This window comes from Scyliorhinus torazame, chromosome 28 (assembly GCF_047496885.1).
Source record: "Scyliorhinus torazame isolate Kashiwa2021f chromosome 28, sScyTor2.1, whole genome shotgun sequence".
NCBI classification, from domain to species: domain Eukaryota; kingdom Metazoa; phylum Chordata; class Chondrichthyes; order Carcharhiniformes; family Scyliorhinidae; genus Scyliorhinus; species Scyliorhinus torazame.
This window is the reverse complement of record NC_092734.1, coordinates 24,044,154-24,069,621: the sequence shown is the minus strand read 5'-3', so window position 1 is coordinate 24,069,621 and position 25,468 is coordinate 24,044,154. Positions and strand designations below refer to the sequence as shown.

The 25,468-nt window shown below is 50.2% G+C and overlaps 1 protein-coding gene across 1 annotated transcript in view; it reads left to right on the top strand.

The window, feature by feature from the left end:
* Positions 1–25,468, top strand: part of comtd1 (catechol-O-methyltransferase domain containing 1) — a 53,181-nt gene that overhangs the window by 4,240 nt on the left and 23,473 nt on the right. Inside the window, exons 2-4 of the mRNA XM_072491659.1 lie at positions 3,717–3,850; positions 9,695–9,800; positions 16,229–16,347. Coding sequence (XP_072347760.1) covers positions 3,717–3,850; positions 9,695–9,800; positions 16,229–16,347 — 359 coding nt within the window. The remainder of the gene's footprint in view (positions 1–3,716; positions 3,851–9,694; positions 9,801–16,228; positions 16,348–25,468) is intronic.

Genomic DNA, 25,468 nt, shown 5'->3' with positions numbered 1-25,468 from the left:
TACCCGGTGTTCTTCTCCTCCTCTAAGTACTCCCCTCCACTTCTTGGAACCCCTCAACGCTATCGCCAGGGGCTCAATCGCCAGTGCAAACAATAATGGGGACAGAGGGCATCCCTGCCTTGTCTCTCTATGGAGCCGAAAATATGCAGATCCCCGTCCATTCGTGACCACGCTCGTCATCGGGGCCCTATACAACAGCTGCACCCATCTAACATACCCCTCTCCAAAACCAAATCTCCTCAATACCTCCCACAAATAATCCCACTCCACTCTATCAAATGCTTTCTCGGCATCCATCGCCACTACTATCTCCGTTTCCCCCTCTGGTGGGGGCATCATCATTACCCCTAACAGCCTCCGTATATTCGTGTTCAGCTGTCTCCCCTTCACAAACCCAGTTTGGTCCTCGTGGACCACCCCCGGGACACATTCCTCTATTCTCATTGCCTTTACCTTGGCCAGGATCTTGGCATCTACATTTAGGAGGGAAATATGTCTATAGGACCCGCATTGTAGCGGGTCTTTTTCCTTCTTTAAGATGAGCGATATCGTTGCTTCAGCCATAGTCGGGGGCAGTTGTCCCCTTTCCTTTGCCTCATTAAAGGTCCTCGTCAATACCGGGGCGAGCAAGTCCACATATTTTCTGTAGAATTCGACTGGGAATCCATCCGGTCCCGGGGCCTTTCCCGCCTGCATGCTCCTAATTCCTTTCACCACTTCTTCTACCTCGATCTGTGCTCCCAGTCCCACCCTTTCCTGCTCTTCCACCTTGGGAAATTCCAGCCGATCCAAAAAGCCCATAATTCTCTCCCTCCCATCCGGGGGTTGAGCTTCATATAATTTTTTATAAAATGTCTTGAACACTCCATTCACTCTCTCCGCTCCCCGCTCCATCTCTCATTCCTCATCCCTCACTCCCCCTATTTCCCTCGCTGCTCCCCTTTTCCTCAATTGGTGTGCCAGCAACCTGCTCGCCTTCTCCCCATATTCGTACTGTACACCCTGTGCCTTCCTCCATTGTGCCTCTGCAGTGCCCGTAGTCAGCAAGTCAAATTCTACATGTAGCCTTTGCCTTTCCCTGTACAGTCCCTCCTCCGGTGCTTCCGCATATTGTCTGTCCACCCTCAAAAGTTCTTGCAGCAACCGCTCCCGTTCCTTACTCTCCTGCTTCCCTTTATGTGCCCTTATTGATATCAGCTCCCCTCTAACCACCGCCTTCAACGCCTCCCAGACCACTCCCACCTGGACCTCCCCATTATCATTGAGTTCCAAGTACTTTTCAATGCACCCCCTCACCCTTAGACACACCCCCTCATCTGCCATTAGTCCCATGTCCATTCTCCAGGGTGGGCGCCCTCCTGTTTCCTCCCCTATCTCCAAGTCTACCCAGTGTGGAGCGTGATCCGAAATGGCTATAGCCATATACTCCGTTCCCCTCACCTTCGGGATCAACGCCCTTCCCAGCACAAAAAAGTCTATTCGCGAGTAGACTTTATGGACATAGGAGAAAAACGAGAACTCCTTACTCCTAGGTCTGCTAAATCTCCACGGGTCTACACCTCTCATCTGCTCCATAAAATCTTCAAGTACCTTGGCTGCTGCCGGCCTCCTTCCAGCTTTCCCATCTCTAGGTCCGGAATGCGTCCTAGCATCCGCCTCATAAAATTGGCATCATCCCAGTTCGGGGCATATACGTTTACCAAAACCACCGTCTCCCCCTGTAGTTTGCCACGCACCATCACGTATCTACCCCCGTTATCCGCCACTATAGTCTTTGCCTCGAACATTACCCGCTTCCCCACTAATATAGCCACCCCCCTGTTTTTCGCATCTAGCCCCGAATGGAACACCTGCCCCACCCATCCTTTGCGTAGCCTAACCTGGTCTATCAGTTTCAGGTGCATTTCCTGTAACATAACCACATCTGCCTTAAGTTTCTTAAGGTGTGCGAGTACCCGTGCCCTCTTTATCGGCCCGTTCAGCCCTCTCACGTTCCACGTGATCAGCCGGGTTGGGGGGCTTCCTACTTGTCTATTAGCCATCCCCTTTTTCCAGCTCCTCACCCGGTTCCCACGCAGCTGTATCTCCCCCAGGCGGTGCCCCACCGCCCATCCCCTCCCAGACCAGCTCCCCCCTCTCCCCAGCAGCAGCAACCCAGTAATTCCCCCCTCCCACCCCCCCCCCCCGCTAGATCCCCCGCTAGCGTAATTACTCCCCCCATGTTGCTCCCAGAAGTCAGCAAACTCTGGCCGACCTCGGCTTCCCCCCGTGACCTCGGCTCGCACCGTGCGACGCCCCCTCCTTCCTGCTTCTCTATTCCCGCCATGATTATCATAGCGCGGGAACCAAGCCCGCGCTTCTCCCTTGGCCCCGCCCCCAATGGCCAACGCCCCATCTCCTCCACCTCCCCTCCTCCCCCCATCACCACCTGTGGAAGAGAGAAAAGTTACCACATCGCAGGATTAGTACATAAAACTCCTCTTTCCCCCCTTTTTAACCCCCCTCTTCGCCCCCCCACATTCGCCCCACCACTTTGTTCCAACGTTCTTTTTAATAACCCGCTCATTCCAGTTTTTCTTCCACAATAAAAGTCCACGCTTCATCCGCCGTCTCAAAGTAGTGGTGCCTCCCTCGATATGTGACCCACAGTCTTGCCGGTTGCAGCATTCCAAATTTTATCTTCTTTTTATGAAGCACCGCCTTGGCCCGATTAAAGCTCGTCCTCCTTCTCGCCACCTCCGCACTCCAGTCTTGATAAACGCGGACCACCGCGTTCTCCCATTTACTGCTCCGAGTTTTCTTTGCCCATCTAAGGACCATTTCTCTATCCTTAAAACGGAGGAATCTCACCACTATGGCTCTGGGAATTTCTCCTGCTCTCGGTCCTCGCGCCATCACTCGGTATGCTCCCTCCACCTCCAACGGACCCGCCGGGGCCTCCGCTCCCATTAACGAGTGCAGCATCGTGCTCACATATGCCCCGACGTCCGCTCCCTCCGCACCTTCAGGAAGACCAAGAATCCTCAAGTTGTTCCTCCTTGCGTTGTCCTCCAGTGCCTCCAACCTTTCCACACATCGTTTCTGATGTGCCTCATGCATCTCCGTCTTCACCACCAGGCCCTGTATGTCGTCCTCATTCTCGGCTGCCTTTGCCTTCACGACCCGAAGCTCCCGCTCCTGGGTCTTTTGTTCCTCCTTTAGCCCTTCGATCGCCTGTAGTATCGGGGCCAACAGCTCTTTCTTCATTTCCTTTTTGAGCTCTTCCACACAGCATTTCAAGAACTCTTGTTGTTCAGGGCCCCATGTTAAACTGCCACCTTCCGACGCCATCTTGGTTTTTGCTTGCCTTCCTTGCCGCTGTTCTAAAGGATCCACTGCAATCCGGCCACTTTCTCCTCCTTTTTTCATCCGTATCCGGGGGGGATTCCCTTCTGGTTTACCGCACAGTGTTTTTAGCCGTCAAAATTGCCGTTGGGGCTCCTATCAAGAGCCCAAAAGTCCGTTTCACCGGGAGCTGCCGAAACGTGCGACTCAGCTGGTCATCGCCGCACCCGGAAGTCGTCCCGTGATTATTTTTTATCTCAAGCATGTTGTTTGCTTTATTGTACAAATATTAAAGTTACACAAAGGGCGCTTGATGGCTCTACATTTTAATGGTTTGGATTTCTTTTGGATGAATTCTTCGTGTTGTGTGTAACATGACTTCTGTTTGGTAGGAAGAAAGTGTTTTATGCACGAATCATCGCTCAAAACCTTTAAGAGTCACGGTGGTGCGAAAGGAGATCCTTTAATGGATTACGTGTTGCAGAATTCTCTCCGGGAGCACCCAGTCCTGAAGAAGTTGAGGCAGGTCAGTAACCTCGCCATCTAACTACTTTTGGGATTGCACAAAAAAAAAACAATAGTTAGGCACCATCAAGTGATAGGTGCTAGATGTAAAAAGTTATCGGAAAAAATCATTTCATACGTCATAGGCAATAGTCCTGGCCATCTGGGAAAGAGATCTGAGCAATTTGAACCTTGCGATTGTGATGTTGAGTGTCTTGGGTTACAGGAAGATATAGACCGGATGGTCAAATGGGCAGAAAAGTGGCAGATGGAATTTAACCCTGAAAAGTGTGAAGTTAAATACTTTGGAAGGAGCAAGGTGACAAGGAAGTATTCAAAGAACGGCAAGACACTGGGAAGTTCTTGGGAGTGTTTGTCCACAGATCTCTGAAGGCAGAAGGGCAGGTTAATAGGGTGGTGAAGGATGCATATGGAACACTTGCCTTTATAGGGAGGCATAGAGTGCAAAAGCAGGGAGGTCATGTTGGAGTTGTATAGAACGTTGGTGAGGCCAAGCTGGAGTACTGTGTGCAATTCTAGTCGCCACAATATCGGGAGGATGTGATTGCACTGGAGGGGATGCAGAGGAAATTCATCAGGACGTTGCCTGGGATGGAACATTTAATTTATGAAGAGAGGTTTCACTGGAGCAGAGAAGACTGAGGGGCGACCTAATTGAGGTGTTCAAGATTATGAGGGGCCTGGACAGGGTGGATAGGGAGGAGCTGTTCTCCTTAGTTGGAGGGTCAGTTACGAGGGGACACAAGTTCAAGGTGAAGGGCAGGAGGTTTAAGGGGGATTTGAGGAAAATGTTTTTCACCCAGAGGGTGGTGACGAATGGAATGCACTGCCTGGGAGGGTGGGAGAGACAGGTTGCCTCACATCCTTTAAAAAGTACCTGGATGAGCACTTGGCACGTCATAACATTCTAGGCTATGGGCCAAGTGCTGGCGAATGGGATTAGGTGGACCGATCAGGTGTTTTTCATGCATCAGTGTGGACCCGCTGGCCAAAGGGCCTCTTCTGTACTGTGTGAATCTGTGATTCTCTATTAAACTTGATTCGCACAATTTATAAAAGTATCTTACAAAACATTTCACCGTGGAAATTACAGTAAGTGCAATAGAATTCAGCAAAAGATCAACACCCTATCTTAAGATTAGGCACATTACAGCTGCCGGACTTAACATTTGAGTTCAGCAACTTCAGACTATGAACTCCCTTCACCACCTTCACACCATTTTTATTTCTATCACTGAATCCATTGATTCATTCTTCCATCCCCCTTTTCATCTCTCTTCCTACTTCCTACGGAAGCTAAAGGAATTTGGCATGCCTGCATCGATTCCCACAAACTTCTACAGACGTGCTATAGAGAGCATCCTATCCAGCTGCATCACAGCCTGGTATGGCAACTGCTCGGTCCAAGATCGCAAGAAACTGGAGACTGAACTCAGCCCAACGCATCACATAAGTTTGCGACCCTCACATTGATTCTGTATACACCTCCCGCAGCCTCAGGAAGGCAGACCGCATTATCTGAGACCCCTCCCACCCAGGCTTTGCCCTCTTCCAGACCCTTCCATCAGGCAGAAGGTACAGAAGTCTGAAGATCCGCACATCCAGACATAGGAACAGCTTCTTCCCCACAGCTACATGACTTCTCAACGACTCCCCCTCGGACTGATCTGTTCTCTGTAAGAACACTATTCACGGTACCCTATGCTGCTCTTGCTCATGTATTTGCTTTGTTTGGCCCCTTGTTCCGCACTGTAACCAATCACGGTTTGTCAATGTACCATTTATCAATGTACTCTGTTGATTAACTGTGTACGTTCCCTTGGCTGCAGAAAAATACTTTTCACTGTACTTCGGTACATGTGACAATAAATCAAATCGAAAAAGAAATCAAAATCAGATCTTTCCATCTTGCTTTTCCCTTGCCACCATCTTCCACCGCTCCCACTCCCCCCACTAGGGCAAGCCATTCCCTGATCCACGTTGTGCTTTGACACACCGCTTCCCTTTCTTCATCCATTAACATATACCGATCTCTCAATGCGCCACTATCAGCGCCCTTCTTAGCCGCGATCACCACCGTTTACATTCCCCTTGTCTTTTTGTCCACAACATCTTTGTCAATCTCTTCCTAGCCTCCACCTAGGGCCAGTCCTCTATCCAGCCCTTACTGCTCTCCACCCCCCACCCCCCCCACCCCCGACAGTATAAATCCCATCCTTTTTTCCAGTTCTGGCGGAAGAGTTGTCCAGACTCGAAACGTTAGCTTTCTCTCTCCACAGATGCTGCCAGACCTGTATTTTCTGTTTCTGCTGCAGTAGAATTCATCTCGTCTCCATCCCACTCTGTGCTACCTCAATGCCATTTCTGTACTCTTGATATTTACATGATGCAGTCCTTGTCGGGCAGACCGCCCCCAGGGGTTCCACACAGTTTCCTCCCCCCGTGAAACTACTTGCTCACTAATGTCCTTCGGGGAAACAATCTGCCACGTTTACCCGGTCTGGCCTATCTGTGACTCCCGACCCCCCAGCAGTTATGTACGCTACGTCTTTACATAATGAGGGGATCGTGAGCTTGTATTTTGCTTTCGCGTTCGTTTATCTGGCCTGGAGATGTTTAATTCCCCTTTGGTAGAACTCTCAATACACACGCACATAAATTGTGCATCATTCTATCTCTCTTTTATTTTAAATATATTTTATTGAAAATTTTTGGCCAACCATAACAGTACATTGTGTATCCTTTACACAGTAATATAACAATATAAATAACAATGGCCAGTTTTATAAACAAGAAATAAATAATATATAAACAAAAACAAAAACAAAACTAAATGGCAACTGCCTTGTCCCAGATAAATATTCTCCACAAATATGTTTTAACAATCCAATATACAATTATCTATAACAACAACCTATACATATTATACTTATATATTAACATCCCTGAGAATCCCTCTGGTTCCTCCCCCACTCCCCCCCCCCCAACCCCCTGGGCTGCTGCTGCTGTCTTCTTCTTTTCCATTCCCTCTATCTTTCTGTGAGGTATTCGACGAACGGTTGCCACCGCCTGGTGAACCCTTGAGCCGATCCCCTTAGGACAAACTTAATACGTTCCAGCTTTATAAACCCTGCCATGTCATTTATCCAGGTCTCCACACCCGGGGGCTTGGCTTCCTTCCACATCAACAGTATCCTGCGCCGGGCTACTAGGGACGCAAAGGCCAAAACATCAGCCTCTCTCGCCTCCTGCACTCTCGGCTCTTCTGCAACCCCAAATATAGCCAACCCCCAGCTTGGTTCGACCTGGACCCCCACTACCTTCGAAAGCACCTTTGTCACCCCCGCCAAAAACCCCTGTAGTGCCGGACATGACCAGAACATGTGGGTGTGATTCGCTGGGCTTTTCGAGCATCTCGCACACCTATCCTCTACTCCAAAAAATTTGCTAAGCCGTGTTCCAGTCATATGCGCCCTGTGTAACACCTTAAATTGTATCAGGCTTAGCCTGGCACACGAGGACGATGAGTTTACCCTACTTAGGGCATCAGCCCACAGCCCCTCCTCAATCTCCTCCCCCAGCTCTTCTTCCCATTTCCCTTTCAGCTCATCTACCATAATCTCCCGCTCGTCTCTCATCTCCCTATATATGTCTGACACCTTACCGTCCCCCACCCATGTCTTTGAGATCACTCTGTCCTGCACCTCCTGCGTCGAGAGCTGCGGGAATTCCCTCACCTGTTGCCTCGTAAAAGCCCTCAGTTGCATATACCGGTATGCATTCCCTTGAGGCAACCCATATTTTTCGGTCAGCGCTCCCAGACTTGCAAACGTCCCATCTACAAACAGATCTCTCAATTGTGTTACTCCTGCTCTTTGCCATGTTCCAAATCCCCCATCCATTCTCCCCGGAGCAAACCTATGGTTATTTCTTAACGGGGACCACACCGAGGCTCCTGTCTTTCCCCTATGCCGTCTCCATTGCCCCCAAATTTTCAGAGTAGCCACCACCACCGGGCTTGTGGTGTATTTCTTCGGTGAGAACGGCAACGGCGCCGTCATCATGGCTTGTAGGCAAGTCCCCCTACAGGACGCCTTCTCCAATCTCTTCCACGCCGCTCCCTCCTCTTCTCCCATCCACTTACATACCATTGAGATGTTGGCGGCCCAGTAGTACTCACTCAGGCTCGGTAGCGCCAGCCCTCCCTATCCCTACTACGCTGCAAAAATCCCTTCCTCACTCTCGGGGTCTTCCCGGCCTACACAAAACTCATGATACTCTTCTCAATCCTTTTGAAAAAAGCCTTCGTGATCACCACCGGGAGGCACTGAAACACAAAGAGGAATCTCGGGAGGACCACCATTTTAACCGCTTGTACCCTCCCTGCCAGTGACAGGGATACCATGTCCCATCTCTTGAAGTCCTCCTCCATCTGTTCCACCAACCGCGTTAAGTTTAACCTATGCAATGTACCCCAATTCTTGGCTATCTGGATCCCCAAGTAGCGAAAGTCCCTTGTTACCTTCCTCAGCGGTAAGTCCTCTATTTCTCTGCTCTGCTCCCCTGGATGCACCACAAACAACTCACTTTTCCCCATGTTCAGCTGATATCCTGTAAATTCTCCAAACTCCCCAAGTATCTGCATTATCTCTGGCATCCCCTCCGCCGGGTCCGCCACATACAACAATAAATCATCCGCGTAAAGAGATACCCGGTGTTCCTCTCCCCCCCTGAGTACTCCCCTCCACTTCCTGGAACCCCTCAATGCTATTGCCAGGGGCTCAATCGCCAGTGCAAACAATAATGCGGACAGAGGACATCCCTGCCTCGTCCCTCTATGGAGCCGAAAATACGCAGACCCCCGTCCATTCGTGACCACGCTCGCCATCGGGGCCCTATTCAGCAGCTGTACCCATCTAATATACTCATCTCCAAAGCCAAATCTCCTCAACACCTCCCACAAATAATCCCACTCCACTCTATCAAATGCTTTCTCGGCATCCATCGCCACCACTATCTCCGCTTCCCCCTCTGGTGGGGGCATCGTCATTACCCCTAGCAGCCTCCGTATATTCGTATTCAGCTGTCTCCCCTTCACGAACCCAGTTTGGTCCTCATGGACCACCCCCGGGACACAATCCTCTATCCTCATTGCCATTACCTTGGCCAGAATCTTAGCGTCTACGTTCAGGAGGGAAATAGGTCCATAGGACCCGCATTGCAGCGGGTCTTTTTCCTTCTTTAGGAGAAGCGATATCGTTGCCTCTGACATAGTCGGGGGCAGCTGTCCCCTTTCCTTCGCCTCATTAAAGGTTCTCATCAGTAGCGGGGTGAGCAAGTCCACATATTTCCTATAAAATTCGACTGGAAATCCATCTGGTCCCGGAGCCTTCCCCGCCTGCATACTCCTAATTCCTTTCACTACTTCCTCTATTTCTATCTCTCTTCTGACCAAAAGGTTGAAGTGGGAACCAGAATTTATCATGGAGGTGTGTAACAGATGCAGATCAGAATTTCGCAAAGATATTTTGTATACATAATTGACCAGTGATCTGGTGTCAGACTGGTGCAGCGCAGCTCCTCCGTTAATTGAGCAAAACATTTATCGACTGTAACTTTGACACGTGAAGTCTCTATTTTTAAGCATTCAATATTGTCTTACAATTGGGAAATGAAGCCATTTTAAGCAGTTTTGTAATTAGTGGCAGCCGGCACGGCCTTGGCAAAATTCAAGACCGTTCCCACTGAGTACGGGGTACAGGACCACGGCCAAGTCTTCCGAGAAGGAGAAAAGTGTTCGGAAACCCCTTTCTCACATTTTATTCTTTTTCAAATTCCTTTTCAGCGGACTCTCGAAGATCCAATGAGCGCGATGATGGTGGCCTGTGAACAGGCTCAGCTGATGGCTAACTTGATAAAGCTCATTAAAGCAAAGAATGTGATCGAGATCGGTGAGCACACCTCCAGCTGAACCCTCACTTTGCGATCCACGGGCACAATTAAAGAATCACAAATATAGAACACTGAATGCAGAAAGACGTGTAGGTTTGGTTAAGGGGCTATTGGGATGAGGCGGGGCTGTGGGATTGGGGTACTCTTTCAGAAGGTCGGTGTAGACTCGATGGGCTGAATGGCTTCCCTCTGCACTGTAGTGATTCTATTTTATCTACAAATGCAGGGGGGGGTCGCGCTTTGAGCAGTAGGAAACTCCCAGTCATTCATTTAGAGAAAGAGGGGCTGAGGCAGCAATGGTTAGCACTGCTACCTCACAACGCCAGGGACCCTGGTTCTATTCCTGTCTTGGGTCACTGTGTATATGGAGTTTGCACTTCCTCCGCGTATCTGCATGGGTTTCCTCCGGGTGCTCCGGTTTACTCCCACGGTCCAAAGAGGTGCAGGTTAGGTGGATTTACCATGCCAAATTGCCCCTCAGTGTTTAGAAGGTTAGGAGTTATTGGGTCACGGGGATAGGGTGGGTCGTGGGCCAAGGCAGGGTGTTCTTTGAGATGGTCGGTGCAGACTCGCTGGGCCAAATGGCCTCCTTCTGCAGTGCAGCGATTCTATGATTGATTCTGCGATGCTGAAGATTTACTGGGAGAGTTTTGAGAATTGATTGAAAGTTTGGTCAAGGGCGTGTTTTCCAAAATCTCTTTAAAAGGCTAGGGCAGAGATGGAAAGAAAGAAGTGCATTTGAATAGTGCCTTCCACATCCTCAGGAATGTCCCGAAGTGCTCCATAGCTAACCACTGTAAGCATGTTGCAATGTAGAGAAAGGGGTCGTCAATTTACACACGGAAACCACCCATAAGCTAATGCCTGGATGAACTATTATAGTGATGTTGGTTGAGGGATAATTATTGACCAGAATGCCAGGGAGAACTATTGCTTTTCAAAATATGACGGGACCCTTTAAGCCAATCTGAGGATGCACATGGACCTTGGTTTATAGTTTTGTGTTAAAGTGAGCATATTACAGTGTAGCACACCCTCAGTACCTCACTCAAACCGACAACCTTCTGACGCTCGAGGCAAGGGCTCTACCACTGAATCATAGCAAAAGTCCGAGTTAGAGAGGTTGAAGTGTCTCAGAGAGCAGAGTTGGGAGGTGGGGAGAGGGGGAGTAAACAGGATGGCAGAGTCAGGAGACAGTAGGATTATGGGAAGACCCATGAAGATCAGGAAAGCCAGGGTGATGGGATGGGCTGAGGCCACGGAGTGATTTGAAGATGAGGATTGTAATTCCAACCCCTTGTGAAAATGGAGCCGGTCAAGCTTATTTGTTTACAGTGGGTCAAGGAGGATCAACGAAGCGTTTAATATGGGGCTTCAAAAGATTTTTTTCCAAGGATGTATTCATCAGGGGGCAAGCAGTGAAAACAAAACCTCTTTCATTCCAGGGAGCAACCTCTGGACAAGCGGAAACATGTGACTCAAATCCCATCATCTTTAGCATGGTAGCACAGTGGTTAGCACTGCTGCTTCACAGCGCCACGGTCCCAGTGTCGATTCCTGGCTTGGGTCACTGTCTATGCCTGTACCTTCTCCCTGTGTCTGCGTGAGTTTCCTCCGGGTGCTCCGGTTTCCTCCCACAAGTCCCGAAAGACGTGCTTGTTAGGTGAATTGGACATTCTGAATTCTCCCTCTTTGTACCCGAACAGGCGCCGGTATGTGGTGACTAGGGGCTTTTCACATTAACTTTGTTGCAGTGTTAATGTAAGCCCACTTGTGACAATAAAGATGATTATTATTATTACAAGCGACTCTAACATTCAAACAAACACAATTGTACCTCGAAGCGCCCTTGTGCAACACACAGAATCCAAACTCCATGTTTGACTGAATAATTGTTCAAAAGTAAAACCAGCACAAATCAGATAACTAATGCAAACTGGACTTTGTTTTAAACTGATTCATGTCAGCATGTGTCAGCAAAGGTCCTTTTCGGCAGTGTTAGCATTGTCAAACTGTAATGGAATACGATTCGGTCAAGCACCATGAGCTCTAATTGGCTTGTTAACTATTGTTTGTAAATTATTGAAAAATGTATTCAGTCGTGAACTCGTTTAGTTGCTGTGTGACAAGTGGGTTGAATAAAGTACTTGGAAAGCATTCAATTAACTTTCCAAAAAGAACACACATTTCAAGGATTTATTGGCATTGATATTAATTGTGGCTGAGTTGGGTCTGGAGGTTGTCGGTTCAAGTCCCACTCCAGAGACGTGAGGGTAAAGCTCTAGGATGATACTACAGTGCAGTACTGAGGGAGTGCTACCACTGTTGGAGACACTGGCCGGGATTCTCCGGACGCTGATGCCGAAATCGCGTTTGTGCCAAAATTGAGGGCAGTGCCACCTTTGCAACGCACCGCCCCCTCAAAAACGGCATACTCGGGGAGTACGCCGCAGGCCGTATGGACGGCCTCAGGACGTTTACCTGAGGCCCTCCCCGGATGCTCCGCCCCCAATGGGCCGAGTTCCCAATGGCATGGGTCATTCATGCTATTTGCTTTCGGGAACCCGGCGGGCAGAGCCGCCACAGTTGGGGAGGAGCCGTTCCGCGGGCACGGCGGGGGGCTGGTTGGGGTGATTGGGCGTGGCAAGGGGGGTTACTGGGGTACAGTATGTGGCAGGCCGGGTCCGCGTGCGGCCGGCAGGCGCGGCAGGCCGCCACCGTGCGCGTGTGCAGCCACGGACCCGGCAATTCTCCGGTCATATCCGCAGGTGAAGCCTGGGGCTTTACGTTGCGTGCCTGCTAGCCCCCCCCCCGCCCCCCCCCCCCCCACCCCCCCACCAGACGGAGGATCGGTGCAGCTTTTGTGCCGTTTTTTCAAAGTAAAATGCCACTGTTCTTCTTCAAATCGGAGAATCCAGCCCATTGTTTTTCAGATGAACTGTTAAACCGGGACCATGTCTGTTCTGCTAGGTAGACATAGAAGATCCCATGGGGCTACTTTGATGAAGAGAAGGGAGTGATTGAAGGCTTTGGAGCGGGTACAGAAGAGCTTTCCCAGGATGTTGCCTGGTCTAGAGGGCATTAGCTATGAGGAGAGATTGGATAAACTCGCTGTTCTCACTGGAACGATGGAGGATAAGGGGCGACTTGCTTGAGGTTACAAGATTATGAGGGGCATAGACAGAGTGGATAGTCAGATGCTTTTTCCCAGGGTGGAAAGTCAATTACTATATGGATTTAAGATGCGAGGAGTTTAGAGGAGATCTGCGAGGCAAGTTTTCTTTGTAGATAGAGGGTTGTGAGTCCCTGGAACTCGCTGCCGGGGAAGGTGATGGAAGTAGGTACGATAGTGACGTTTAAGAGGCATCTTGACAAATACATGAATAGGATGGGAATAGAGGGCTATGTACCACAGAAGTGCAAAAGGTTTTACTTTAGACAGGCATCATGGTCGGTACAGGCCTGTTCCTGTGTTATATTGTTCTTTGTCCTTCGATCCCTGGCTTCCAGGCCAATCGTTATCCCTCAGTCAAAGTTGCTGCTAATGGTATCTTGCTGTGCACAGATTACCCGTCATGTTTCAAAAGTACTTCATTGGCTGCAAAGTGCTTGGAAAGTTGTGAAAGGCAATCCTGCCCCAACTCATCGTCCCCTATCGCACCCGTATCTTTTGTTCTCCTGTGGCTCAATTGCCTGCCCGCCTCAAAAGCTCTGTGCAAATCAGTGCAGAAGATGAAGGCTGAAGCATTTGCTACAATCTTCAGCCAGAAGTTTCAAGTGAATAATCCATCTCCGTCTTCTCCAGAGGTCCCCAGCATCACAGCATCTTCAGCCAATACGATTCACCCGACGTGATATCAAGAAACAGATGAAGGCACTGGATACTGCAAATGCTTTGGTCCCTGACAACATTCTGGAAATAGTACTGCGGACTTGTGCTCCAGAACTTGCCGCACCCCTAGCCAAGCTGTTCCAGTACAACTACAACACTGGCATCTACCCGGCAATGTGGAAAATCTGTCCTGTACACAAAAAGCAGGACAAATCCAATCTGGCCGATTACGGCCCGGTCAGTCTCCTCTCAATCATCAGCAAAGTGATGGAAGGGGGTCTTCAACAGTGCTATCAAGCAGCACTTACTTAGCAATAATCTGTTCACTGACACTCAGTTTGGGTTATGCCAGGGTGATTCAGTTCCTGACCTCATTACAGTCTTGTTGAAACATGGACAAAAGAGCTGAATGCCAGGTGTGAGGTGAGAGTGACTGCACTTGACACCAAGGCAGCATTTGATTGAGTATGGATCAAGGAGCTCGAGCAAAACTGGAGTCAATAGGAATCAGGGGAAATCTCTCCGCTGGCTGGAGTTATACGGCGGTTGATTGTGGTTGTTGAAGGTCTTTATTTTAATTTAAATTTAGAGTACTGTAGAAATTTGCAACTTGAAAGAATGTTAACTCCTGGCTGGCTCGCCAATGTTGAAATCTTTAATTTGAAGGGATCTTAACCTGCCGAACTACGCCAAGTTTGGGGGAAGCTTAGTTGATGAATCAAAGTCCTGGCGCAATACGACAATTTGTAAGATTTGTAATATTTCTGGACTATGCCAAGTTGTTGGATTCCTAGTATTATTCAACTGTGTAAAGTTGAAGGAATTTATATCATTTCTGCTATTCGGTTACCAGTAGCACTTTGCGAATACTGGGACTCAGCAGAAACTTCAGTTAAAACTTCTCAGGTGCCAAAAAGAATTGTTTTATTTGTAGTTGCTTGATTACAATTTGAAAGTCATTTAAAAGGCAATTCGTAGACAATTCGAAGCTTTCAGAGAATTACAGACATTATCTTTTTTGCTTAGGCAGACAGCTCGAAAGTAACTTTTAAAAGGTCAAAGTCTGGCAATGAAACATGAAAAGAGCGAGAGAGCTAATCTTCAGCTAAACTCAAAGTCAAAAGTACATTGCATCACTGACACAGACTAACAGACTGACAGAACCCCCAAAAGACAAAACCAAAATGGCGGGCGGAAACTTTTCAGTTATACACTTTCATATCTGTCTTAAATCATCTAATCACACCCCAATATAATCCTAATTGGTTTGGGTTAGACGCAAACACATTTGATTTGATGGCAAGCCGTCCATCTTCAATGTGCAACATCAGCTTTTAATTGTTTCATGTCTTCATGTTATGGAATGTGATATTCTGACCAACAAAAACTGGGACTTTTGCTGACTTAGCTGTTATCTGCATTGTGAACAATGGTGCCTTCATGTTGCTATGGTATTCAGTCCTTGTCCTTGACAATTAGAACAAGCAGTGTCAAATTGTCTTGCAACTGTGCTGTTTTAATGTCACACTGTCTTTGAAAATATGCATTTGCCAGAACAACGGACCTCAGTAAAAGTGAATTATGCTGTATAAATGGGTATTTAAAACTGGGGCTTAATATTTATGCTTAAACAGCTATCTTTTACCTATACTAGTTGTATTCGAAATACCTGGCTTCTACAAGTACCCAGTTATTTTTTTTTCCAATTAAGGGGCAATTTAGCGTGGCCAATCCACCTAACCTGCACATCTTTGGGTTGTATGGATGGGACCCACGCAGACACGGGGAGAATGTGCAAACTCCACACGGACAATGAACCGGGGCCTGGATTCAAACCCGAGTCCTCAGCGTCGTAGTCCCAGTGCTAACCACTGTGCCACATGCCGCCCTGTGGTTGTTGAAAGTCTATCACCTCAGTCCCAGGAATGACTGCAGGAGTTTTTTCAGGTAGTTCCCTTGGCCCAACCACCTTCACCAGCTTCATCATTGTCCTCCCCCTCCTTCGTAAGGTCAGAAATGGGGCTGTTAGTTGATTATTGCACAGAGTTCAGCAGCATTCGCGACTCCTCAGAAAATGAAGCAGTCCGTGTCCATATGCAGCAAGACCTGGACGATACTGTGAGCTGTTTGCAAATCTAGAAACTGGCTGGCCAATTTTCATTTGATTTTTTTTTGTGGTGGTAACCCCATGGGCAGCACGGTAGCACAGTGGGTAGCACTGTTGCTTCACAGCTCCAGGGTCCCAGGTTCGATTCCTGCTTGGGCCACTGTCTGTGTGCAGTCTGCACGTTCTCCCCGTGTCTGCGTGGGTTTCCTCCGGGTGCTCCGGTTTCCTCCCACAAGTCCCGAAAGACGCGCTGTTGGGTGAATTGGACATTCTGAATTCTCCCTCGGTGTACACTGGAATGTGGCAACTCGGGGATTTTCACAGTAACTTCATTCCAGTGTTAATGTAAGCCTACTTGTGACACCAATGAAGATTACTAAGGAGACACATCAGATTTTACTAACAAGCTTCGTGAACTGTTCTTAGTTTGAATATTTCCCTTCTCGTTTGTTTAATTATGAAATGTTTGGGTTGTTTTGATTCTGCAGGTGTGTACACTGGATATAACACCTTGACCATGGCTCTTGCAATACCAGCTGATGGAAAAGTCATTGCCTGTGATATCAATTTGGGATTTGTCAAGATTGGAATGCCATTTTGGAAGGAGGTGAGGAAAGATTGCCATACAACTGATTGGTTACTTGTATTGTTTATGAGTGGTAGCTTGCCAGTTTTTAAGCTAACACAAATTCCAATTAATACTTTTGTACACGGCATTAATGAGACCGCACCTGGGGTACTGTGTACAGTTTTGGCCCCCTGATTTGAGGAGGGATGCAGGCTGTTCAGAGGAGGTTGACCAAGTGGATTCCAGGGATGAGGGATTTGTCTTATGAAGAGAGATGAAGCAGTTTAGGCCCATACTCTCTTGAGTTTAAAAGAATGAGAGGAGATCTAATTGAAGTATATGAAATGATGAAAGGTATTGACAAAGTAGACATAGAGCGAATGCTTCCTCTGGTGGGGCAATCTAAAACGAGAGGTCATAGTTTAAGGGCAAGGGGCAGCAGATTTAAAACCGAGATGGGGAGAAATTATTTCTCTGAAAGGGTCGTGAATCTGACGAATTCACCCCCCCCGCCCCCCCCCCCCCCCCCCCCCCCCAGTGCGGTGAATGCTGGGACATGGAGTAAATTTGAGGAGATAGATAGACAATTAGTAACTTGTTGAAGGGCTGAGGAGAACGGGCAGGAAAGTGGAGACGAGGCCAAGAGGGGATCAGCCATGAGCGTATTGATGGCGGAGCGGGATTGAGGGGCTGAATGGCCCACTCCTGCTCCTAGTTCTTATGTTCTCATGCAGGCCCTAGCCCCCAAGTGTGAGACAGGAAGAGTGCTAGCTGCTCTAAAAGCAGCTGATTTTAAAGGTCCCATTGAAAGTAACAGGCCAGAGAAAAGGTAAATGCCGAAGGTATGTGGTTGGGATTGGGGGGGGTTCAGACTTTCGGGGGGGGTACAGACATTCGGGGGGGGGTACAGACTTTCAGGGGGGTTCAGACTGCGTGGGGTAGTAGGACATCGGTGGGGGAGTGCGGTTGGACATCAGTGGGGTGACAGCTTGGACATTGGGTGCTGGGTGTAGGGAGTGGGAGCGGGTTGAGGGGAGAGTGGGAGCGGTCAGGGGTGTGACGGTCAGCAGGATGTCGGGTCAAGGGTTCGGGGCCAGGTTGAAGAAGGATGTTGAGAGCTGGGTGATGGGGGTTTGGGCGCGAGGGTGGGCGTCTGGTCAAGGCGGGGGGCGGTGGAATCCTGTGGTGGGGAATACCATGAGTTGTGGGGTGCTCAGTTGGGGGTAGCGGGCGGGGGGGGCGGCGGGGAGACCTCTGTGGCTTCGTGAGGTTGGGGGTGACCCGTGCGGGGCTTGGTCTGGGTCCTTTAAATAGTTACGCCGAAGTTAGAAGTGCTTTTATTTCTTAACTATTTTAGATTAACTATTAGTGTAACACTGGCAGAAACATCGGAAGTTAACAATATAAATTGTTTTGTCAGATGGTTCCCAACGTAGCGCGTTTGTCCAAGGTAAGTTAGTGCTCCTGGACAATTGTCGCGCAAATCCTTATCTGGGAATTTCCCAGAGGAATTCCCCAGTGCATCTTTGGAATAGTCCTCCAAATCCGCACTGGAGAGCCAGGCAGTTAACAGGTTAATATTACAATGATGCAGCCCTTCCTTGAGGCTTTTCGCTGCCTGGCTGATGCTCTGTAACTTCAAAAGCTGAAAAGGAAATCTTTTCATTCAGAGCTTCCATTTCATGGCGGAGGCTGCAGGGCAATCCACATCAAACAACCTGCTCCGAAAACTCTGATCTCATTTTGACAGCTATGACAACTTCACCACATTCTAAAATATTCAACATTCTAAATCAAACAACCCATAACATTCTTCAAAAAAATAAATACAATTTGCCCTCTCTCCCCTATGTTAACAGATCTTTTTTTTAAAAATCTCCGTATCCAGATCTGGATCCGCATCTTCACCAATGACAAATCAGTTCTTCCCTGGGCCATACCCTCTCTATGTACCAGGTTTTATTAAAATCTGTCCATTATTACAGACGGAAACCAAACAGGGACAAAAATAATACCATCTTGAGCGACACGGCAGCCTTTTCAATTTGTACTCTCACTTTTTAAGATCTGTGTATCTGAGCTCTTCCAACTCTCTGCTCTTATCTTAAAGTATTATCATGCCCTTAAATCTCAGTAAGATGCATGTATGTTGAAATGTACTGTAAAACGAAGTCCCTTTAAACGGAAGCAGAACCCACTCTACTTACCATGGACTTCTGAAGATTTAACATGTGCTTTGAAAATAACATACGAACAAGGTTAGGCCCCTCCCTCGAGCCTGCTCCGCCATTTAATAAAATCATGACTGATCTGATAGTGACCTCAAATCTGCATCCCACCCACCCCCGATAAACTAACACCTCCTTGCTTAACAAGAACCTAGCCACCTCTGCCTTAAAAATATTCAAAGTCTCTGCTTCCACCGCCTTTAAAAGAAGTGAGCTCCAAATATTTTGTCTCATCTCTGTTTTAAATGGGCGATCCCTTATTTTTAAACAGTGACCCCTCGTTCTACATTCTACTGTAAGAGGAAACCTCCGCTGGACATAAGCTATCAAGACCCGTCAGGATCTTCTGTTTCAATCAAGTCAGCTCTCACTTTTCTAAACTGCAGCAGATACAAGCTCAGCATGTCCAGCCTTTCCCCAAAAGACAGCCCACCCATCCTAGCTATAAGTCTGATAAACCTTCATTGAACTGCTTACAATGCATTTACATCCTTCCTTAACTGAGGTGACCGAGTGAGCTTTTATTTTTCGCAGTAATGTTTGATGCAGCACCTTATCAAATGCCTTCTGGAAATCTAAGAACAGTACATCTACAGGCTCCCCTGTATCTACAACACATATTACTTCCTCAAAGAACTCCAACACGTTGGAAGAACATGACTTTCACTAAACCATGTTGATGCTGCCTGATTACTTTGAGTTTATCTAAGTGCTCTGGTATAACCTCTTTAGGAATAGCTTTTAACATTTTCCCTCTGACAGATGTTAAGCTAACTGGCCTGTAGTTTGCAGCCTACTGTCTCTCTCGCTTTTTGGATAATGGAGTTACATTTGCTATCTTCCAATCGAATGGGACCTTTCCCGAATCTAGGGGGTTTTGGAAAATTAAAGCCAATGCAACAACTATCTCATTAACCACTTCTTTTTAAAAAATATTTTTATTTAAGGCATTTAACAAATATACACAGAATATCAGAAGGACAACACATCACCCCAATAAGCAACCACAACCCTCCTGCCCCCCCCCCCCGACGCCAACACCCCACCATGTCCCACCGTCCCCATTTTACCCCTTACCCTTCCAAAAAAACAACAACCCCTTACCGACCCCTCAATTTTCCTTTACGAAATCGATGAATGGTTTCCACCTCCAGGCGAACCCCCGCAGGGCAAACATAATCTTCTCCAACTTCAGGAATTCTGTCAGGTCGCTCACTTGCATCCCCGCTTTCAGCGGCTCCTAGCCCCATCACCTGAGCAAAATCCATCTCCAGGCTATCCGGGAGGCAAAGGCCAATACCTTGGGCAATCTACCCCACTCCTCTGGACCCCCCGGATCTTCCGACACATGACATCACCACCTCCGGACTCGGAACCACCCCCAAACCGAGAACCCCCACCAGAACCCCCTCGATCTTCGACACGCCCAGAACATGTGGACGTGATTCGCAGGCCCCTCCGCGCTCCGCCCATACCTATCCCCCACCCCAGCAAAGAAGCTGCTCATCCTCGCCACCATCGTGTGGGCCCTATGCACCACTTTAAACTGTGTCATGTGAGAGTACCTTTAAGAAATGGGTGTTTATAAATGGGTATGCATATAAATATCTGTAGTGAGAGAACCTTTAAGAAATGGGTGTTTATTACTGCAGTGATGTCAGAGATTGGTGGAGCTGCGCTGTCTGTCAGCTTTTTACTTTCGCTTTAGGCTGTTTGCTGCAGGGTGTGTTTTAGTTTTGTTTTCAGAGCTGGATAGCTGCAGTCACAGCCAGAGGTGTATTAGAGTCTCTCTCTGTAACCTAAAGACTAAATCGATCCTGGTGATTTAAAACTAATAACAGTAGTGACGTTAACCTGATGTGCTTCTGGTAAAAGGTGTTTTAAGTCTCATGGATGTTAAAAGGAAAGCTTAAGGATTACTTAGTGTTGTATTCTTTGGGGGTTGTATTTGAATTGATGGTTGTTAAGATGTTCACTGTATGTTTTAAAAAGGTTAACTTCAAGTTCATAGAATAAACATTGTTTTGCTTTAAAAAATACTTTTCCATTTCTGCTGTACCACACCTGTAGAGTGGGCCGTGTGCTCCCCACACCACAATCTATTAAAAGTCGTGGGTCAGGTGGACTCCACACACACACACAGAAATCTCGAGATCCGAGATCAGCACTTTGACTTCCCTAAAAAAAGGACTTGGGGACAAAGAAAGGGAGGTTCTGAAATGCAAACAGAAACCCAGGCAGCACCGTCATTTTCACTGTCTGCCAGTGACAGCAGCAAAACGCCCCACCTCCTAAAATCCTCCTTTATCCTCTCCACCAGTCGAGCCAAGTTCAATCTACACAGTTGGGCCCAGCTCCGCGCCACCTGAATACCCAAGTACCTGAAGCTCGTCCCCACCACCCTAAATGGCAACTCCCCAAATCTCCTTTACTGCATTGTTCTTTCCCATGATCAATTTATATCCCCAAAACTGGCCAAATTCCCTGAAGATCTCCATAATTCCCCCCATGCTGCCCACCGGGTCCGGACTATATAGAACATAGAACATACAGAGCAGAAGGAGGCCATTCGGCCCATCGAGTCTGCACCGACCCACGTACGCCCTCACTTCCACCCTATCCCCGTAACCCAATAACCCCTCCTAACCTTTTTGGTCACTAAGGGCAATTTATCATGGCCAATCCACCTAAGCTGCACGTCTTTGGGCTGTGGGAGGAAACAGGAGCACCCAGAGGAAACCCACACACACACGGGGAGAACGTGCAGACTCCGCGCAGACAGTGACCCAGCGGGGAATCAAACCTGGGACCCTGGTGCTGTGAAGCAACAGTGCTAGCCACTGTGCTACCGTGCCGCCCATGTTCAATTTATATCCTGAAAACTGGCCTAATTCCCTCAAGATCTCCCTAATCCCCCCCAATGCTGCCCATCGGGTCCGAATATATAATAAGCCATCCACATCTAACAAAATCCTATGCCCGGCATGCCTCTCGAGGACAGCAGACACCCCTCCCTCGTCCCGCGGTGCAGCCCAAAATACCCCAAACTCACTCGGTTCGTCCACACACTCGCCATCGGCGCCTTGTACACATCCGGACCAAATCCGCAAACTCCTGCCCAAACCCGAATCTCCCCAAAACCTCAAATGAATACACCCACTCCACACGATCAGAAGCCTTTTCCATGTCCATCGCCACCACTACCTCTACCTCCTGCCCCTCCGAGGGTATCACGATCACGTTAAGTAACCTCCGCACATTCGCCGACAACTTTCTTCCCTTCACAAAACCCACCTGATCCTCCCCAATCACCCCCGACACACAGTCCTCAATCGCGATGCAAGGACCTTCGCCAATAGCTTGGCAGCGACATTCAATAACAATATCGGGCGGTAAGGCCCACTCTGCTCTGGGTCCTTACCCTTCTTTAAAACCAAGGAGATGGAAGCCTGTGACAATCTGTGACACCCCCCCCCCCCCCTCTCCATCACCTCTTTATACGTCCTCACCAGCAGTGGCCCCAGCTCCGCCTCAAACCTTTTATAAAACTCCACTGGGAACCCGTCCAACTCCGAGGCCTTCCGCGTCTGCATCGCCCCCATGCCGTCCATCACCTCCCTCACACCAGCTAGGGCCCCCACGCCCTGAATCCTCCCTTCTTCCACATGGGGAAACTCCAATCCATCCAGGAACCGTCGGATCCCCTCTTCTTCCATCGGGGGCTCCGACTCATACAGCCTTCCATACAAGGCCTCAGATGCCCCATTCACCCCTTTCGGGTCCACCACCACCGTACCCCTATCGTCCCTCACTCTACCAATCTCCCTTGCCACTGTCTGCTTCCTCAACTGATGGGCCAGCATCCTACTCGCCTTCTCCCCATAATCATACACTGGCCCTCCGCAACTGCCCAACCGCCTTCCCTGTAGACACCAACCCAAACTCCGTCTGGGGCCTTCGTCTCTCCTTCAACAACCCGTCCTCTGGTGCCACCGGGTACCCCCTGTCCACCCTCAAGATCTCCGAAACCAACCTACCCCTCTCCTGCCGCTCCACCCTCTCCCTGTGTGCCTGAATCAAATTGAACATTCCTCTAACTACAGCTTTGCGTGCCTCCCACAACGTGGTGGCTGTGACCTCCCCCATGTCGTTTAACTCCACATAGCCCGAGTGGCCCTCACTCGCTCGCACACCCCCTCACCCGCTTGCACACCCTCTCACCCGCTCGCACACCCCCTCACTCGCTCACACACCCGCTCGCACACCCTCTCACCTCCTTGCACACCCCCTCAGCTGCTCGCACACCTCCTCACCCGCTCGCACACCCCCTCACTCGCACGCACACCCCCTCACTCGCACGCACACCCTCTCACCCGCTCGCACACCCCCTCACTCGCTCGCACACCCTCTCACCTCCTTGCACACACCCTCACCCACCCGCACACCCCCTCACCCGCTCGCACATCCCCTCACCCACTCGCTCACCCGCTCGCACACCCCCTCACCCGCTCGCACACCCTCTCACCTCCTCGTACACCCGCTCGCACACCCCCTCACCCGCTCGCACACCCCCTCACCCGCTCGCACACCCCCTCACCCGCTTGCACACCCCCTCACCCGCTCGCACACCCCCTCATCTGCTCGCACACACCCTCACCCGCTCGCACACCCCCTCACCCGCTCGCACACCCTCTCACCTCCTCGCACACCCTCTCACCTCCTCGCACACCCTCTCACCTCCTCGCACACCCTCTCACCTCCTCGCACACCCTCTCACCTCCTCGCACACCCTTTCACCTCCTTGTACACCCTCTCACCTCCCTGTACACCCTCTCACCTCCTCGCACACCCTCTCACCTCCTCGCACACCCTTTCACCTCCTTGTACACCCTCTCACCTCCCTGTACACCCTCTCACCTCCTCGCACACCCGCTCACCCGCTCGCACAACCCCTCACCCGCTCGCACAGCCTCTCACCTCCTCACACACCCTCTCGCCTCCTCGCACAACCCCTCACCCGCTCGCACAACCCCTCACCCGCTCGCACACCCTCTCACCTCCTTGCACACCCTCTCACCTCCTCGCACACCCTCTCACCTCCTCACACACGCTCTCACCTCCTCGTACACCTGCTCGCACACCCCCTCAACCGCTTGCACCCCCCTCACGCGCTCGCACACCCCCTCACCCGGTCGCACCCCCCCCACCCACTCGCACACCCCCTCACCCGCTCGCACACCCCCTCACACACCCGCACACCCTCTCACCTCCTCGTACACCCCCTCACCTGCTCGCACCCCCTCACCCGCTCGCGCACCCCTCTCCCGCAGGCACAGCCCCTAGCCCGCTCGCACACCCTCTCACCTCCTTGCACACCCTCTCACCCCCTCGCACACCCCCTCACCCGCTCGCACACCCCCTCACCCAGTCGCACACCCCCTCACCCGGTCGCACACCCCCTCACCCGCTCGCACACCCCTTCACCCGCATACACACCCCCTCTGCCGCCCGCACACCCCCTCGCCCGCTCGTACACCCCCTCGCCCGCTCGCACACCCCCCTCACCTCCTCGCACACCCCCTCACCCCTCAGCCGCTCGCACACCCCCTCACCTCCTCGCACACCCCCTCGCCCCTCAGCCGCTCGCACACCCCCTCACCACCTCGCACACCCCCTCGCCCCTCAGCCGCTCGCACACCCCCTCACCTCCTCGTACTCCCCCTCGCCCCTCAGCCGCTCGCACATCCCCTCACCTGCCAGCAGCCCCACACCCAGCTTGCACTGTGGCCACTGGGCCTCCCCTGAACCACCCAATACGGGGCATGGTCAGAAACCACGATCGCTGAATACCCGAATTGACCATCCCCGCATGCAGCACCGTGTCCACCACAAAGAAATCAATCTGGGAGCACACCCAGGGAGAAGTATGTAAACCCTTTGCCCTCGGCCTCCGAAACATCCATGGGTCTGCCCGCACCCCCCCTCCCCCCCCCCCCCCCCGCCCCAATGCGCTCCATGAACCCCCTCCGCTCCCTGCCCACTGCCGACACACTCGACGACTTCGGACTCGACCGATCCAGAACTGGGTCCAAGACCGTATTGAAACCACGCCCCATAATCAACCGATGCATGTTCCGGTCCGGAATCTTCCCCAGCTCCCGCCTCATAAAATCCACATCATCCCAATTCAGGGAATTAACATTCACCAGGGCTACCGGCATCCCCTCCAGCTTCCCACGAGCCATCACATACCTACCCAGCAGATTGGCCACGATACTCCCACCTTAAAAACTACCCTCTTGTTAACCAACACCCCCCATCCCCCCCCCCCCCCCATCGTCTTCATATCCAGCCCCGAGTGGAACCCCACCCATCCCTTCCTCAGCCTCGTCTGGGTCCCCCAGCTTCAGGTGAGTCTCCTGTAAAAACACAACGCCCGTCTTCAGACTCCTCAAATGCATGAACACACGGAACCGTTTAACCATTGAGTTCGCTCAGTCCCTTCCTTTAACACCCTCTGGGAAGGTCCATCAGCATCCAGGGATTTGACAGCCACAGCTCCCAATAATTCACTCAGCGCCACATCGCTGGCAATCCTAGTTATCTGTTTCTGTTATGCCCCGGGCACGGGGGAGGGTAGAGGTCTAAGGCTGAGGAAGGAATTGCTTCATTGCAGTTTTCTTGTTTTAAATGACCTGTGCAGTAAGAGACTGTGACAAGAATACCTGGGAAACAAAATGAATCGGAAATGATGGAGGATTTGTACAATAACTTGCGTTTCTTCTCTCTCTCTCTCTCTCCATCTTTCTCTCCCACCCTTTCCTCCCTTCCTGATTATTTGCACTCATTCTTCGAAGTTTATGACCTAGAAATTCAGGTGAGCTGTTGGGGTGGGGGGGACGGACAACAGTTGACATCAGGATTGGGGGGTG